This window comes from Mus pahari, chromosome 8 (genome assembly GCF_900095145.1).
Source record: "Mus pahari chromosome 8, PAHARI_EIJ_v1.1, whole genome shotgun sequence".
Lineage (NCBI taxonomy): Eukaryota > Metazoa > Chordata > Mammalia > Rodentia > Muridae > Mus > Mus pahari.
This window is the reverse complement of record NC_034597.1, coordinates 68,059,728-68,078,614: the sequence shown is the minus strand read 5'-3', so window position 1 is coordinate 68,078,614 and position 18,887 is coordinate 68,059,728. Positions and strand designations below refer to the sequence as shown.

Below are 18,887 nucleotides of genomic sequence, written 5' to 3'. Positions count from 1 at the left end.
AGAGAGAAAGGGAGAGAAAGAGAGAGGGAGGGAGAGAGAGAGAGAGAGAGAGAGAGAGAGAGAGAGAATGTATGTATGTGTGTTTCTGTGTGCAGGTGTATATGCACATGCGCATTCGTGAACATGGAGGCCAGAGGTCTATTTTTCTTACTGTTCTCTAGGCACTGTTCATCATGCTTTTGAAGACAGGACCTAGGCAACTAGGCTAGGCTGGTGAGAAGCGAGCCCCAGGGCTGCACCTGTCTGTGCCCCCCCCCCCAAGACTGAGTTTCTAAGTGTAATCCTGGCAGTACATTCAGCTTTTGCAAGGAGGTTCTGGGGACTGAATTCAGGTCCTCAGGCTTGCCTGGTAAGCATTCACAGACGGCGCCATCAATCAATTCTGAAACCTGACTATACCCTAAGTATAATCCAGAGATGGAAAGAATACAGTTTGCATTGATGAAGATCTTGGAAACGAACCAAAAGCAAGCTCATGGCTTTGTCCAGCTTTCAACGTAAAACATTTCTAACTGTAAAATATGTTGTTACAGTCAATAAGAATTTGGCCACATAAAATGGATACACACACACACACACACACACACACACACAGTCACACACTTATTCATATAACACATTTTAGACCTCCCAATGCTTGCCCTTCATTTCCTATCCTCAGGGTGATTCTCTACAGATTTTATTAGCCTGACTTTCCTTCAGAGTCTAGATGTTGCAAGAGCCCCCACTGCTTTCCTTTGCTATGCCCATAGCTTTTCCTGGTCCTCTGTTCTCCTCCATCACACTTTTCAACCAGTGGCCGTCTTATATACCCTGCAAGATGCACACATCCCCATTCTCTCTGCAGCCTGTGCCCAGTACCTGCTGCATGCCTTGCATGGTTTGCTGCAGGAACTGTAGCTGTTGGTCCTTGGTGAGGTTCTCTTCTGTTCGGAAGAGCTGTTCTTTTTCTTGCTTCAGCAGCTCCACCTCATTCCTGTAGGCATCCAGTTGCCACCGGAGACTGTCATTCTCCTCTTTGAGGGCGTAGGCCTGAGCAGCCAGGGCTGAAGGGTAAACACACAGAGTTAGGGGAGTTACCTTCCTGCCAAGATTGAGGGGTCCTTTGGTGGAAAAGGAAGTCTCACCTAAAATCGGATTCACACCAACTCAGAAGTTAAACCCTGATAACCAAGCCTCAGGGTTCTTTATTTAATAGTCCGTGTGGACCACCTTGGGGATGATTGTGTAAGGATGGCGCCTCTCACATGCTAGATGAATGCTGTGAACGAAAGTCCCAGAATCTCTTTAATCTATTCAATTTGTCCTGTCTTAGGTTATGAATGGTTCTGCTAGGCACAGGCTCCATTCCCCCAGAATTCCTACCTCTTGACCTTCCCCCCCCCCCCCAAACCTGGAAGCCTTCACACAAGCTGATCTGTCATGCTTGGTGAGGAGCATACTCTGAATTCTTGGGAACCATCACATCTGCCACATGACTGTCCTCTCTCAGGCTCTAGGACTGCTCCGTTTCCTGGAAGGCTTCTTGCAGCGAAGACGCTGTTTCATGGGTTTGAGGCATGCATGCAGCAGAACACACTGAAGGCTTAGTGCATGCAGCAGCCTCCCAGGGGAGGGGCGAACTGAGACACACAAAGCTTCCTCTTGCTCTACTGCCGGGACAAATTACACAAATTGTTTTCTCTAACTGACATCAGAATGGGAACCCAGCTCCACCCGCCTCACCGACAGATTAAAATTCTCCTTTAGTCCCTACAAGGCTGAGCGGTTACTCTGCTCCTCCCCCAAACCTGAAAGTCTCAATGTTGATGCAGACTTAATTTGTAGAGTTTCCCATCTCCTTCTCACTGAGAAGTCGAGGCGGTTCACTCAGGGTCTTACGTGCCTCAAAGCTCCAGAAACAACTAAAACTGAGTGATGGAGTGGTCTGAGACAAAGATGGAAGAGAGGAAACCGTGCGTGGGCTCTGCAATATAACAGGCCTTGCTAGGCACTGCCACAGGAAAGGTCCCTGAATCCGGGGCTTCTTCATATAAACTAGTCCACTGAGTCACTCCGGCAAGCTTAGATAAGACTCTACTGATCCCCATTTCAAGAGATGAGGACCACAGGACCCAGGGAAGCAGAGCACAAAATGAACAGCAAACCCAGCCTCTAGTTACTCTAGTTCTAATGGACACTGCTATGTCTGTTTATGTGAAGTGGGTTCTTAACAACTGTTCAAAAACACTGTCTCCCCATACTCTCCAGGTCCTGGCCCACTATCTCTCTCCCCTTATGGAAAAGCCATTCTTCACTCTTGAAAGGAAGAGAAAAGTCAAGTAGCACTTGAAAGGCCATTGCTAGAAATGCCTTCATGGACTTGACTGATGCTATGCAAAAGTATAGCCCAGAGCCGTGGTGGTGCCCATGTTTCGCCTGCTGTCTACCGTGACCTAGGGTCAGACTGAGGTCGGCGGGCCACCTGTAGGCTCCACTGCACATCTGATGATCACACAGCTTCGCTGAGACATTCTGAGACCCCAGCCAATTCCCTTGCCAAATAGCAGACATCAAACTATGTTAATAATGGTTTCGCAGTTAAGTGTTTTTACTGTATTCCACTTTGCAAAAAAAAATGATTATCTATGTATAGTGCACATTGAAATACTAATCAAACAGAACATGCAATTAACCAGCAACCTCCCCCCCTCCCCCCTCCGCAGCAAGCCATCAGGGATCAATTAGTCAACAAGCATTTACTGCACACTTCCTTATACCCAAGTCTGTCTGGGGATCTTGGATCACAAAAGAAAACACAGAATATGTCACTTTTTGCAAGTTCTATTGAAATACAATAAAGACTGGCACACCTAAAAGGAAACTAATGTATCCGAAGGGAGAGGGGGAGAAGGGTGCTTTGGATATAGTAGGTACTCAAGGAATGTTGGTTGACGCAACTTAGTATCAAGGTTCTAACACGGGGACTACACCCTAGAAGGGTTTTGAAGTAAGAAAGGAGAATAGACTGAGAGATTAAAATTATGCTTTGGAAGGTGAAAACCCTACACATGGGAAGTATCTCTCAGTCTGGAGCAAGACCATAGGTAAGCAAAGGCCCAGAAGTCACAACTAGAGGGAGATGTTAGTGAGAGACACTTGATTCCTCCCCCCAACCCCCGCAGGCCAGTGTCTGCCTTGAAGCAGTGAGCAGGAGGTGGAACTTAGGAGAGTGGGTGAGGCTGGGGTAGTTCAGACCCAACATCATGAGGAGGAAGAAGGCATCTGACGTTGATGGAAGGGTATTTATGCGATTGGTGATTCAGGAAGATTAGCTTGGCGATGGTACGGGGAATGAACTGGAGGCAGAAGAGAAGAAACAAGGGAAATCTGCTACGGCGTATACGGGTGTGCAAAGCTAAGAAGCAGGCGCCTGGATGCTTTCCATGGACTGATAAGATCAGACAGGACCCAGGGCTCACCTAGGAGCATGGGTTGCTGGTTTCTAACACCATGCAGCCCAACCTCACATCTTGCTGGTACCCTGAAGCACCAGCTCCTGAGAAGTCAGCTCACTGCTCCATGAGATGTCTGTGGGGCATCACTGACAAGGGGGATGTTCTAACAGGGCAAAATCACCGATGATGCAAATGACAGGAAAAGTGTTGGCACCACACAAGTACGTTGCTGCATTTAGTGACATTCAAAGACACTTAAGTCATTTCCTTAGGAAGCTCCATATGCCCCCCACCCTTTTCAATTCAGAGTGGCATTTTTATTATCATAACTGATAGCAGGTGTTTGTGAAGAAATCGATTAGTATGCGGGGATGAAAATTACATTTTCCAAATGAATTGCATAGTCTGCAAGATACGTTGAAATCCGAGTAGCGAGATGCAAGCAGCTATAAAGCATGCACCGGCAGCATTATTTAAATAAATCATCTGAACATAAATACATGCAGGGAAGGAGCCGTCCATTATTTTAGAGATTGTCTTATAAGCCTAAGGAATGGAACACAGGGCCCCCAATGGAGGAGCTAGAGAAAGTACCCAAGGAACTGAAGGGGGCTGCAACCCTTTAGGTGGAACAACAATATGAACTAACCAGTACCCCCTGAGCTCGTGTCTCTAGCTGCATATGTAGCAGAAGATGGCCTAATCGGCCATCATTGTGAAGAGAGGCCCCTTGGTCTTGCAAACTTTATATGACCCAGCACAGGGGAAGGCCGGGGACAAGAAGTGGGAGTGGGTGGGTAGGGGAGCAGGGGCAGGGGGAGGGTATAGAGATCTTTCGGGATAGCATTTGAAATGTAAATAAAGAAAATATCTAACAAAAAAATTAAAAAAAAAAAAAAAAAAAGCCTAAGGAACGGTCCAGGTGAGGGTCTTGGCAAAACCATGCCTACTGTCCCTGAAAAGCAGAGTCCAGTGCTGTGTGCACCCCTGGGTCAGGAGTGTACTGCCATTTTGTTTATTAAAAAAGGGAAAGGAGAGGAAACAGCTGTGATTCTCCCCACCCCTCAAAATCCATACCATAACCAATCCCATTATTGTCTTTATAATTAGGGCACATAACTGATTTTTCCACTCTTGATTAAATAATGGCAGGATTAACATTCACAAATCAAAACAAAACAAAACACCAAACTTGGTCATTCCTGTGGTGGAAAAGGTTGAGAAACTGTGACTGGACTCCACTTAACTTCAGGCCACCTGTTTCCTGTTTGAAAACCTTATGTGGTGGCATACAGTGTTCCCAAGTGTACCCCTCTGTGAAGGTTGCCTGGAAGATAATGTGTTCTATTTCTTGGTCTAGAACTCTGAAAAACCAAACCAAACCAAACCAAGCCAAGCCAAACCAAACAACCAAATCCTAATAATGCCTGCCAGGCTTTGGTGTGTTAGAAACCCAGAAACTTGAAAGGTCAACTCATTTTTCTTTTTTGCTTTAATTTTTTTTTCTGGGTCACTGTACTAAATTAAACAGTCTTGATAAATGTGTCACCAAACTTGTACAGTGAAATTTACTCTTAAGAGACTGTGCAAGAAAGCCACTATTCAAATAAGTGTAAGGGTTAAAATGAATGACTGTCTACCACACCATAGTGTGTGCTGTGTTCCAATAAATCTGAAATATTTAAGGAGTGCCATCCATGTGGACTACCAGATTTCCATGATAAAAGGAATCCAACCTTTGCAAACTGTAAGGAACACAACTGAACCTATTGCTGGCAATTTTTAAAGCACCACTGAGTCTAGTGGTGCCTGTACTATTATCAGTTAGCTCTCCAACCTACTATTTATTGAGAAATCAAGGCAAGGAGCAAGGCCATAGCCAATACAAGAAGGGCAAGGCTGACACACTAACGTATCCACACTTGCTGTAGACTTTAGAGAATTCTGGATACCGGAGTTGTCTAAAGCGAAAGAGCAATTACAAACATGAGGAAGTTCCTGCTAAGCAAAATTCTGTTGCATTTGGAAAATTAGCATTGAACTAGCAGAACTTCTGAAGTGACAGTGGTATGTGAAAATTGATCCAGAGATTAAGTTGCATCGCTGAGGGAAAAAAAAAGGTTTAAAGGTATTACGTGGCATCTCATTGTATCCTTTACAGGGTCCTCTATAAGCTATTATTTTCTATATTAACTATGGTCAGAGTGACCTCCTCCTCCATTGCCTGTATTACTTACTGGGTTTCCATGGGAACCGATAATGGCATGCTTAACTTCTTTAAGTAAATAATCTGGTGAAAGCCTTGAAATCTCTCTCTTACCAGTCTGAGCCAGCCTCAGAAAAATAATTAGCAATATATGAAAAATGTAAGTTATTTTGGGTTATGTCCCAGTAAGCTGACAGTGTGTTAATATCTTTTTCATGCTCAGGCAAGATGTAACTAAATAATAAAATGCTTTAACATATTGTTGCTAGCAATATCTGCACTTCTCCGGGACTGTTCATCTTTGTGTCTTTGGGGAATGCTGTGTTTAACATTCTTTCTCTGCTTTGCCAGTTGTGTTCCTGAACACTGGGAGGATGTAGCTAAACTGCATTTCTTTCCCATGAACACAGAAAATCCCTTCCTAAGGATTTCACTGGCTGCTGTCCAGGTAGGCAATTGTCCTTCTATACAAAGAGGCAGGGGTAGGCAGAAGGCCTGGGAGATAATCCTCCAATATCCCAGAGCCCTCTGGGGCTCCCCTCTCTGTCACAACTTCGCCACCTGATGTCTTAAGAAAGGGCTGAAGCTATGATCCAGTGACCTGGGGATTCTTTCCCAGGTCTATCTGCTTGTCTGTATACATCTCCTTGTGGGGGAACCAAGGTGTCCGTTGGCTGGTCTGTGGTAGGGACCACCATGCTGTGCAGTGAACCCAAACCCATGCTTCTCCTTTCACAGTGTAGTGTTGCTCCCAAGGTGACTGTTCTAGGAGGTGCGTGAGACTGGTTCTTACCAGCAGAAGGCAAGCCAGGATCCGCCGGGTCTCCTGCACCGTCTTCAATGTCTGCCTCTGAAAGTGAATAGGCTGTTCTGTGACCAAAAATCAACTTTTTGTTCTTGGTGTTAGATCGGGGAAATTGGAAAACTTACATGGCCTCCAGCGTTACCCTAACCTGGTGCTCTTCCGATCTTAGTTCCTATTAGAATCTCCCTGTAGACTGGTACACCTGTTTCTGGGCCCTCTCCCAGGTTTGTAGTTTCAGGGCTGAAGGCGGGGCACCCCAGGGCACCGGGTGGTGCTGACACATTGGTGCTAACACCACATATGGAAATACCACTCATCCCTGTCCCCCATTTCCTGAGCTATCCTGGGTGGCTGTTTAGGCAGCTCCTTTTGAAGGAGTCACATGCCTGGCTGGCCACTCTGGTTTGATTCCTTGCTTTATTCCCTATGTCTCCAGCCTCTTGTCTCACACCCGTGAGAGCTCATCCTTATCCAATACCCTCAGCACCTCTCTAGGATTTAGGGGAAGCCTGTACAAGAACTATAGTCACCATTTTGTTTGCCTGCCCACTAAGAGCGGTAAATGCAAGTTTCAGGACTGGGGCTGTGGCTCCGTGGTAGCACACTTGCCTTCTACCCATGAGGCCCTGTGTTCAGGACTGCCAATGCCCCCACCATGACAATACCAGAAGAAAAACAAACAAACAAACAAACACCCAAATCCAAACCCCCAAACCAAACCCTGTCCTCCACGCTGTCTTCGCCTCCTTTCACCTTCGAAAGACTGTGGTACAGTGGGGATGGTTCTCAATCATCTATTTTAGAGGTGTTGGGACCAGGTTTCAGTGACCCAGAGGTGGCACAGCTGGTTAAAAGTACAGAGTGTGGCCCTACAGGTGACAAAGCGCCAGCTACACACTGCAGTCTGAGAAAAGTGGAAATGGGCGCTCAGAAGGAGTGGCTTATTTGTAGTGGAGGGAGAGTGGCGTATCCCAGCACTTTTGGGGGAAGAGTTCCATCCGCTGCAGAGGTTCAGCCATGAAAACAGAGGGGAGAAGCCTAGTCTAAAATAAACATAGCTTTTCCCTGAGGAAAAATCTGGAGGTGTTTCACACAGAAATTAATCTCATACCTCTGCAATCCAGAGACCTGACAGGAACTGCATGGGGACCCGCTTTATGCGCCCCATCCTCTAGGATACACTGGGGATGCTCACTGGGCTCTGAGCTCACGGAGCCTTATTGTTAATGTGACTTCCTTAATTGCGTCATCTCCAGAGATCAAAGCTAAATCCGGGCTCCTTAAGGAACCCGAAGGTGATAAACATTGGGTATCCATGGGAACTCACCCATCTTCTGCCTTTGTGTCTATGTCTCTCCAGTCAGAAAAGAAGTGGTCTCTCTTCCTGAGGCTCTGACCTCCCAAAGATTTGTCCCCTGGTCTACTGTTAGTGGCTGATGAGGCCAAGAGACAATCATTTCGATGAAGGCCTGGGCTCTGAGGCTGTTCACTGCCCATGCCTCTTGGTGGCCAGGCACAGACCCGGGGAGAGGGCAGGGGATTGTGGGATATCTGCCAATAAAAACCGGTCTTTTTCTACTGAGCCTCTTACAGAGGTGGCAAAGTACAACGGGTCTGTTTCTCGGTAACACTTGTCTCCCCACTGAAGCACCAATCTTCCTCAAATTGCTCATGGAAATTCCTTATGCTACATTTTTGCAGGATTATTATTATTACGACTTAGCATTGACATAACATTTTATGTTTGCAGTGAGTATTATCGTCTGCACATTAGCTATTATTAGGGAGAGCTAAACAGACGCACAAGGCAGTGTCTATTTCCGTCTTTGTGTGAGGCCGGTGGAATAAGGGTAATTTGAGGAGTGCAGGTAAACCGGAGCCTGATATTACAATGGCTTAAATGTGAGTCTAGAGGTGCAAGCGGCAGCAGGCGACTCAGAAAAAAAAAAAAAAAAATCTTGTGTCGTTCCCCATCCTAGCTCTTCCCAATGGAGAGGCCTGCATCCATCAGGGGCAGGCCTGTGGTGTGTGGCTGGGCCCCTGACACTGTTGAGACTCAGGTCTACATTTCCAATTACACTGTTATCCTCTGCTACCTCGCCCGGCCCACCCACTTTTCCCTCAGAGGAGCAGAAGCAAAAGAAAGACACGTTCTGGGTGCTGACTTCCCAGAGCCGGAGAAGTCTGTGGTCCACAATGTTTAGGATGCGCTATCTGGTCTGAGCAAACTTTGGAGTCCTCAGGGCAAGAGAAGCAGAGCCAAGTGCCACTCTAGGCTGTGGCAGGGCTGGCCAACGGAACAGACTCTTACCACAGCTGTCCTGACCTCAGAGGCTCACAGGAAGGAGAGTCTGAGCAGTCTCTCCACAGTTGGTGGTGGCCAGTGGAGGGGAAAGAAAGGCCTTTGCTCCAGGGAGAGCTGGAGCGAAAGTGGAAGTGACCTAGGGGCCAACAGTGCATCCTAGAAACGGGTTTAATAAGGACTCAGTGGACTGGGAGTGGGTGCCTGGGGGATGGGGGAGGCTGGGGGAGGAAGGGATAGACCTTCCCAAGTCTGTGAACATGCAAGCAGCCACCCCTCCAATCCACAACTGCCTCCCATAGCAAATCATGACTGACTTTTCTTTAGGGATCTTCCCCAGTAAAAGGCATTATTTTCCTTTTCCTGATGCATGCTCTAACACACACACACACACACACACACACACACACACACACACACACACACACACGATGATACCATTTTCTTAAGAAGCATAGCCGCCCACCAGTCCTCTATGCCTCTTCTAGAGCTCTGCTTTAGCAACCAATCTCTGGCTCCGCCCAGCCCAGCTGCACCTACTTTTGAGAAAGGGATTGCTCTCTCCACACGCAATCTCAGCCCAACTTGGTTCTGAGCAGCCTCTTATCTTGCTCCCCTCTCCACCTCCTCTCCCACTGTAAGAACTGTCACCTGGTTGTTAATAGGGTCTAGAAGCAGATGTCTAATGCAACCTATAAAATGTTCTGCCAGTCTTGCTGTTCATTAGTTGAGGGGACCTGATTTCTGATAGTCCCTCCTAATGGCTAAGTCTCCATTCTTCTGGTCCCTGTGCCCTATCTTGCAATACTTTTCTTAATAGCCATCTTTCCCACCATGGCTGGCTGCTGGTTGAACTTCTAGAACTGAGGGCCACTGAACCCTGGCCTTTGGCCTGGTCAGTGTCACAGGAGAGGAGACCCCCCCATAAAAGCGTGACATACTTGTTCTCCGCTCTGATTACCAACACAAGGGGACGGTCTTGGCTGTTCTAGAACAGAGGAAAGGTAACAACTGTGGCCCTGGCCTGTACTAGGTCTTTCTGTGCCGAGCCATCCTGTTTTCCACTCAGTTCAAGTGGCCTTTCCTGCACAGATTGGTGCAGACTCTGAATGTGCCTGATGCGGGCAGTTTGTCACAGGACCTTGCAAACTAGACCAACACCACTTCCTTGATTCTCTTGCCTTTGACCAGTCACTTCCTGCACATCACACATCTTGATCTTTGACTATGGCATTACTTTCTCTCTCATTCATATCCTGTTACCTTGTCTTGTCTTGGTCTTTCCCTCCCAGCCTAGGTTGTTCATTTATACCTCCTGTTAATAATTTCTGCTATTACAGTGCAAGGTATTTTCAACTTGCCTTAAATCCTTTTATTGAATCTTTCCCCATAATCTTATTTAGAAGAAGAAAAAGAGGAGGAGGAGGAAGAAGAGGAAACTAAGAGTAAGCTCATGGCTGGAGAAGGGACAAGCTATGCCAGAGGCAACACTAAGCTGCACCAAGGATTCTGACTTGCTCTGGCCTCATGGTGGTCTGCCCTCAGCTGGGGACACCAGTTCTTGGTCTTGCATGTTCCTTTCTCATGTTTCCTTTCACCTGAACAACAAACATTCTCTTCCAAACAGCCTCCAGGTGAGTCTGGCCCTCCTCAAGCTCACAGAGCACAGAGTCTGTGCAGAAGGTCAGGGGCGGACTGTTAGAACACTGGATGTTTCTAAGTTCAGTCTTCTAATAACACTGCTTTCCAGTGCCGGAGTGTGAGCTCCCGAGAAACCTGGCTTGGACAGCTGCATCTTCTCTGAGTCCTTGGCCAGGAGTTTTATAAACTGTCTGCATGGCCACTTTAGCTGCCTTTCTTCCATTGAAGAGAGAAGTTCAGGCATTAAAACCCTTTTCCTATTCAGTATGATAGCCTCCAAATCCTTGCCCAGACAGGTGGGTTTTTTTTTTTTTTTTATTATGTCTTTTGCTCGTTAAAGTGATTTGTTTTGAGTTTCTGATAGGTATAATTTTTCAGATACTAATGTTTCATTCTCCCCACAAAGGCTCTTGCGAGTGCTGAATCCCCAGTTCAGCACAATTAATCACACACTAAATGCTTTTAAAGTGTGCTACCTTTTTTTAAGATTGAGAAATAGAGCTGTTTGGGCAAGTTTATTAGGTGACCTTGATTAAAGTAAAGAGGTCAGAAGAGGAACGGGGTTCAAACCCAGTCAATGGTATGCTTTATAAGAAAAAAAAATGACTTCCTTCCAATTAAACAGGAATTAGCATGAAATATTTTGTTTCTGAGAGGTTAAAAGAATTCCTTGGAGGAGGCCCTCTCTCGTTACTCTGCTTCTTATTGAACAGGAGAGAAAGTGCTGTGGAGAGCTTCTATAAAGGGCTTTGTTAACACAGGGCTGATGATCCAGGCATCAATTAGAATATTTCTTAGGAGCCTAAGTGTTACATGGCAGGGGCAGGAAGAAAGAGTCTAATTTAAATGTTAATTTCTATTTGAAAAGCGCAAGGACCTAGCAACTTTCACCCCCCCCCCAAAAAAAAAAAAAAATCAACTATAGATGTATTTTTCACCTGCAGTAATTTCACCCTACCTCTCATTTCAACCTTCAAGTTCTTTGTCAGCTCGGTCCTTTCCCTTTCCCTGTTTCCTCAGGATTTAAGGACTTGAAAGGACAGCTCATTCATTTGACCCCTGGGAGTTACATATGGAGCCTCTGATACACAGGGAAGCAGAATGCCACAGAGAAGAGGGGAAGTAGTCTGGGGGGGGGGACTGCCTCGTATTTCTGAGGAGCAGTAGACGTGAGAAAAATGCTATCATTCTCTGTATGTCACGCCTATACTGCCATCCCTGTTGATACTGGAGTCCAGGTGACATGGACTCTGTGAAGGAGAGAGGCACTGGTGGGTCAGAGATGGAGAAGGTGGAGGGGCAGGAGGTAAAGAAAGGGCTCGCCTTGTGAACATGAGGCCCTGAATTTCATCTCTGAGAACCTATGTTAAAACAAGCAAACAGAGAGGCATTTCACTGCATGCCTGTGACCGCTACACTGGGGGAGACATAGACGGTGGAATCCTTGGATCTCTCTGGCTGGCCAACCAGCCTGGCATACTGGGTGAGTTATATGCCAGTGGAGGGCAAAAGTCGGGGGTGGGGGGGCAAACAAACCAAAATGGATGATGCCTGTGGACCAACCGCCAAGGTTGTCTCTGGCCTCCATGTGTGCACTTAACACAGACAGAGTTGGGGGAGGGGCTTGGAAGCCTGATACCAATTCTCAGACATCAGACTTGGGACAAATCATGAAATGTCCCTGAGATCTCATCCTTATCTGAAAAATATAAAAATATTGTCAAGTATATGAAAATCATAGTCTTTGCTTTCATCATCTTTGGCTGAAGATTTAAAATGTGTCCTCTGAGAGATGAGAAATTAGTTCTTAGTTGTAGTTTCCTATCTGTCCAATAAGCCCACTGTAGACAATGCTGGGGCACCTGGAGAGAAAAGGGCCCTGTAGGGGGCACAAGGGTGAGAGGCTCTCCCTTCTCAGGAGGGCCCCGCCCCGTTTCAGCCTAATGCACACAAAGGTTTCTCTGGGGTTCACAGAGTTGAGATAAGCAGGCATTTTTCAGACTTTCTGGTCTTCCCCCATTCTTTACATCAGGGTTTCTCGGCTGGATTTTGGTAGTAACTGTGAATGCACAGCAAAGCACAACTGTGTGGACCTGATGCTCTTCTAGGGAAGGGAGGACCGACAACAGCCTGTGAAGATTTTCTAGAATTTATGAGCAATACTTTCACTTCAGGGACCGAGTCTTAATTAGTCTTATAAGACGACCTTAGTAATTTCCCCTTTAATCTGGCACTTCCAGACAAAAGCCCTGGTCCCAGGCACACTGTAAGGATTCAGTGAATGTTGTTAAATCTGTCACTGCTTTGTATTGTGACAATGCATAAGACAATTCACAGAGGCAAGGAGCTGAGGCCAAGGAAAGGCGTGGTTTCCCGAATTACACAAATCATACTAGAAGAATCCGGTATGAAGATAAGATAGAAACCGGTTGGTTAGACACTATGACAAGAAAGAAAGCTCTTGTCTTGCCCCCCAAAGACTAGGCCAAATAGATCAGATCTCACCTCACAACTCATAATTACAGTAACCCAACAAGATCCACTATTGACTTTTTATATTTATTAAACAATTCAGCTTATTATTGGGGGCATAAAAACTCAATTTCTGGTCCTTATTAGATTCAGAATATTGGGGAGAGGGGAAACATTGCTCTCAAGACCTCCTCCGGAGCCAGCCTGCCCTGAGCGTGGGAACTGCAGTAAGATTGATATTGTCACGTGTGGTCTCCCTCAGACTTTTATTTTTAAGATATATTTAGAGGCATATCTCATAAAGAAAAGCCCTGGGAGCAGGGAGACAGGGAGAGGCACTTCAATAAGCCCTGAAATTAGATGTTGAATCAATACACTGATGGCCTTGTGGGCTCTCCCGGGCCCTGGGGGGCAGGGTAAAAATGGGGACTATGATGAGAAATCAAAGGGCAGCTGAAGAGGATGAGGATGGCAGCTCAGGTCCGCCAGCGAGTGTGCGCGCATGATCAGAGCTCAGAGTAGCCTTCTTTCTCCCATTATCGCTCCAGAGACGTAGGAGACAGAGAACACTGGTGGTGACTCTGTGTGTGTGTGGTTCAAGAACCCCTAGCATTTCTTCAAATCATTTCTTCTTTCTGTCTATACCCAGATAGCAGACACTCCAAGGAAATATCACTCAAGCAGACAAGGGATGGTGACCACTTCCTGAACAGTTATTTTTGTTAGAATGGACTTAAAATCATTTTGTGCTGGGTCCAGACCTGAACCTAATACCTGGCTAACTTTTTTTTTTTGATTCATAATGCTAAAGTCAATGTTCATCATCGTATTAATAAGGTAACACACATGCCTCTCATAGACATTTTGGAAGTACACAAAGAGGAAAGAACAAAAATCATTTATAAAGGAAAAACCAAATTGTAATCTTTTATAGATACTAAATATTTTCACCCATTTCCCTATAGATCTCCTCATAGCCTATAAATTGTGACTATAACGCATACATAAGCACGTATTTGGAGTTGTTCACATATGCCATTTTGTAAGTGTTTTTAATCGCTTAGCAACTATTCTGAGAACTTTCTATTGTGCCATTTAAAATCTCTGTCATGATTCTTTTCCCAAGTCTGATCTGATATAGCATTAAATAATAGTCTAGTATAGTGTATATAATAATATAATGAGATATTTGAAATTCTTAAAGTAATTCTGGGCAATGGGAATGTATACAACTGCCTTAAGCTGTGCGGACTCAAGCTGCCCCAGGTAGAAATCCAGGGTTTCGAGACACAGAAGCTGGAGATCCAGGAAGGACTCCCTGTGGGACTTACAATGTGCTGCGGAAAGCATGGTGGTTAACACTCTGCCTTGCAACTGTTGACTTAGATCTGTTTCTTTCTACTTTCTATATCTCTGCTAATGTTTGGAGTTTAAATAAAAAAAGTTTTCTGCCTCAAAAACTTCTCAGGAGGTTTGACACATTGTATCCTAAAACCCAGCGGCACAGCTGCTGACCGTGTGTCTGTTCCAAGTATTAGAACTACTCAGCGGTGTACAAGGGAAGCTTCTCAACGCTATGGAACACTTCGTGTAATAACAATTTATAGGCTGCTTTAAACATCAATTGCCAGGGCTTTGAAGTCAAGATAAATATGCGATGGCAAGGGGGATCTCTGAAAAGGGGGTAAAATAGTTACTTCTTTCAAGTTCCTTTTTCATTAGTAGGTGGCTTCCTGGTCAGGATGATGTCTGGTGCAGGTCTAATAACTTGATACCACCAACTGTACTTAGATGAACAATGGAACCTAAAAGCAGAGGGGGATGCGGGCACTGATGCCCGTCAGCACATCCCAGTGCTAAGATGTTAGTAACAGTACGTTCTAATATGGTGTCATATTGATTCCTTTGGCCAATGTCCCACTTCGATAGCCTGGAAGCCACACTTTTAAGATTTTAGATGGAGAGACACAGAAGAAAATCAATGGATATGAACTTTTCATTAGTAACTGGCCTACATATCTACAGCTTCTCAGCCACATTCACATTTAATGGATCTGAACCATGGTCTTGGGAGGGTTGTTCCAGCAATCAGGCCTCAAGAACCTCCAGGCGTTTACTGTGACCAAAGACTCATGGTAGCCTAACCTCCCAATGATTCATGAGAAGCAGCTCATGAGCCAATGTGGAACATATACTCTCTCTGTATTTTTTGTGTCATTAACATATATGAAGGTTTTCAAAAGAACTGTTATATAAGCAGGCCTGTCTAAAGCCCAAATAATGTAAAATTGAATCTATTGGGATTTACAAAATACAATATACAGTTGTGCTACATAGAAAGACAAAAAAAAAAATTAGAATTTTTCCCATAGCACTGTAACAACTGTATTTTCATCCTTAGCCACTTGCCTTCCTTAAGAGACTATATTTTGTTTTTTACATGAAAAATAGCTTTGTGTTTAAAAACTGCTAGATGCTCTCAAGGTGAGGGTGGTGAGCTAATGTGCTAACAGCATCTTCTTTGAGCATCTCCTAAAATCCCAGATGAGCGAACCCTTGCTGGCACAGCTAAGAACGGGTTCCCATTTTACAATCAGGCTTTCTTACTTACTGCCCACAGAGTCACGGCTGAGATCAGTGACTCCCCAAGCCCTCCGTCATCTAACCCCTTCCAGAGTTATCCTGATAGCTTTTCCCAGAAGTCATGAAGACTACCCTTAAACTCCAAAGACACTCTGTTAATTTTGCCCAAACTGGAGCCGAAAACATATTTTAACATCCTGTCAGAAGGAGATACTAAGAGTTGATAAAATGACACTCCAGTAGATGTAAATTTAGACTGCTGTTACAAGCCCCTGCCTGGCTCCAGGAGGTGTTAGGTTGCTATAGTATTTTCCATAGCAACTTTGCATCTTATTACATAAATATTCCCTCAGTGTCCTCAGAGCCTGCTAAGGAAGTGGGTGAAGTCTCTCTCATGTGACAGTTCTCTTCTGAGCCTTGCTTAACACTATGAGGTACCCCCAAATCACAGTAAGCCATAATGAAGATGATGGTGTTCTGGGAAGTTGAGAAGCATTGGGGTTCTGTGGGCTGTATGCAGGGGGTGAGGCTGAGACCCTGTTGTCTGAATTCTACAGAGTATCCTTGGCTCTCCATTTCAGACAATGATTTAACTTTCCTCATTCCTTTCTTTTGCCTGGCACCTGCTCAGTAGCTCAAGCCCTTCCCCAGGCTTAAAAGGTTTCACTGCATTGGACAGTAAGCCAGAGCCACACAGAGCGACACAGAGCCCCAGTGTGCTTTGAAGTACATGTGGGAGTACCAGGCTGAAGGACACATGGGGAGCCATTGGGGGAGCCTACCTTGCTCTACGCAGAGCACAGGTATGGTTGCTAGGACCTAACAAGGGCTCCTGGACTCAAGGCAATCTCAAAAGCACAGGGCAATTTTACTCACAGGGAAGGACTGCATTATAGAAAGTTTGCTCATTATGAAAGAAGTCAGGAGCCAACCGACACATAACAGTAAGGGCATAAATTTCCAGTAAGATCTGGAATTTACAACCCAGATACATAGGGTTCATTTGCGCAGGAAGAAGGCTTCCATTAGAAAAGGCTCCTCAGTGACAGAATCCAGATAATAACATCTATCTCCAAGTATTTAATAGGTAAATCAATTTTCAAGGAGATATGGTTTTTGTATCTTTAAAGAAGCCTGTCCATTATGGGTGGGAATTGTAACTGTACATAGAATCAGGAAACTTAAAAAAAAAAAAAATCAAACTAAAATAAGCCTTTATTTGATGTCTGTTGGTAAAATGTTCACGGTTTATACAAACAAAATAATAACTATTATTCCCTTGTTGAACCTGGGGGATGCTAAGATGAGGCCTGGAAGCAGGTGCTTATCTTTGGTTCTAGGGTCCTTCCTACACGCGTGGCACTGCTCTCTCGGGAGGTGTCCCAGGCTGACAGGATATGGGAAAACAGCTGGTCCTTGTCTTTCTAGGTCACTGCTCCATGATGCCCCTGCCTTGTGGAGCACGGGCCCTGGCATGTCCTTACCAAGTGAGCCCTTCCACTTTCCACAGCAGACAGCTCTGGTTCTTCTGTTGGGCTTTAAACCTCTGTGCTCAGCTGACCGAGGGCCCAGCCTAGGCCTTCTTCTCAAAAGAGAGCCTCAGGCAAGCTGCCTGCACCAACACCATCCTTAGTCTGCTGCAAGACTCTGCCTTGGCATTTAGCAACCACCCTGTGCCTGGCTGGTGTGGGGCCTGCACTGAGTCTCTTCTCAGGCTTGTGACTTCCTGTGGGGCATCCTCACTATGGGGCATTCAGAAGGAAAGCATGTGTGTGTGTGTGTGGGGGTGTGGATTCAGTATCAGAAATCCAGAGACAGTCTTGGAACTCAAAGAAATTAAGGGGAGAGCTGAAAACTTCAACATGGATATTTTTAAACATGAAGTATCTTGCTATGGATAAAAGTATTCAGAACAAATACTGCTATTCCAATTAAAACTGGGTCACTAATTTCATGTGGCTGCGGGAGATCACTGTTCACCTTCTTAGTGAAATTAAAAGTGACGATAATAAAACAAAAATTGTATTGTAAAGTTCTATGGAAGATTGACAAGCCAGAGAAAAATTCATCGTTCAAAAAAGTATCTGTGGGTAAAAATGCTCAGTGGGTAAAAATGCTTACCAGACAAGCCTGAAACCTGATTTGGGGGTCAGAAAAACCCATATTAAACAAAAATGTTTAGGAGGAAAAGTACTACAAGTGGCTGTTCCCATCAGTAATCCTAGTGATGCTGAGACAAGTTGGGAGGTGAGGGTAGGAGATGCGCCTGGAAGCCTGGGGTGCAGCTAGTCTAGAATATACAGCATGGTGAGACAAACGAGGTGGCGGTTATCTCCTGACATATACATTTACACTGTGGCACACGCATGCTCGCAGACACACACACACGCACATACACATGTACACATATACACACATGCGCACACACATACATACACACACATGTACATGCACACATACACACACGTACATGCACATGTACATACACACACATACACATTCACATATACATACACACATGCACACAAATATACAGACACACACATATATACACACATGCACACACGGACACACAAACATACACACATACATATTTACACACACATACATATACACATACACACATATACACATACATATGTACACACACATACATACATATGTACACATACATGCACACATACATACACACACGCATACACACATATTTACACAAACACACACATACACACACACACACACACAGAGTTTACATAAAGAACCAAGACTTTAAATGAGGTTCATTTAGAATCCAAAAGCATTTGTTATAAACCATAGAATGGTTTAAGAGCTGTCTATTAAGCAAGGATCTTTTTTTTTCATTCTACTTTTCTGAAATTTGTGTTCACTGAACCCACATGAAAGATTGGTGGACGGTGATGGCCAGTTTGGACAGTACTACACTTGGCTTCCTAAGTCCCCTGTTTGGGGGGCCTAGTATATATCAGGACTGCTTTAGTTCTTCCATGTTACTCTGGAGGGCAGGGGCACCAGATGCCTTCAGCGTGCCATTGTGGTTAATTAGGGAGATACCTATTCAGTCAGAGACACTGAGTTTTGCAAAGTTCTAAACACTTGGCTAAGGGAAGCATCCTCACTGAATATGCATCTTAACACGTGCCTTTTAAATCGAGTCAGAGCAGCCGGTTTCAGCGCTCTCTCCCTCGTGGAAGAAAGTCACCCGCACCTTACGGTCAGATGAAGGGGAAGATGTGAGGGAAGGATGCATGTGCTGGTCAGCACACATGCAGCATACTGTTTGGAGAAAGGCCGAGGGCCAGGTGCCAGAGAACGGTAGGGACAGTGAGCAGAGGGAGGACAGTGAGCAGAGGGAGGACAGTGGGCAGAGGGAGGACAGTGGGCAGAGGGAGGACAGTGGGCAGAGGGAGGACAGTGGGCAGA

The 18,887-nt window shown here is 45.3% G+C and overlaps 1 protein-coding gene across 5 annotated transcripts in view; it reads right to left on the bottom strand.

Moving 5' to 3' along the window:
* Enox1 (ecto-NOX disulfide-thiol exchanger 1) overlaps positions 1 to 18,887 on the bottom strand; it is a 549,637-nt gene that overhangs the window by 82,592 nt on the left and 448,158 nt on the right. For 4 of the 5 annotated variants that reach the window (XM_021202858.2, XM_029541528.1, XM_029541530.1 and 1 more), the window contains 2 exons: positions 6,437 to 6,493; positions 862 to 1,046 (listed from right to left, as the gene is read on the bottom strand). In XM_021202858.2, coding sequence (XP_021058517.1) covers positions 862 to 1,046; positions 6,437 to 6,493 — 242 coding nt within the window. The remainder of the gene's footprint in view (positions 1 to 861; positions 1,047 to 6,436; positions 6,494 to 18,887) is intronic. The other variant, XM_021202859.2, reaches the window with a different exon arrangement.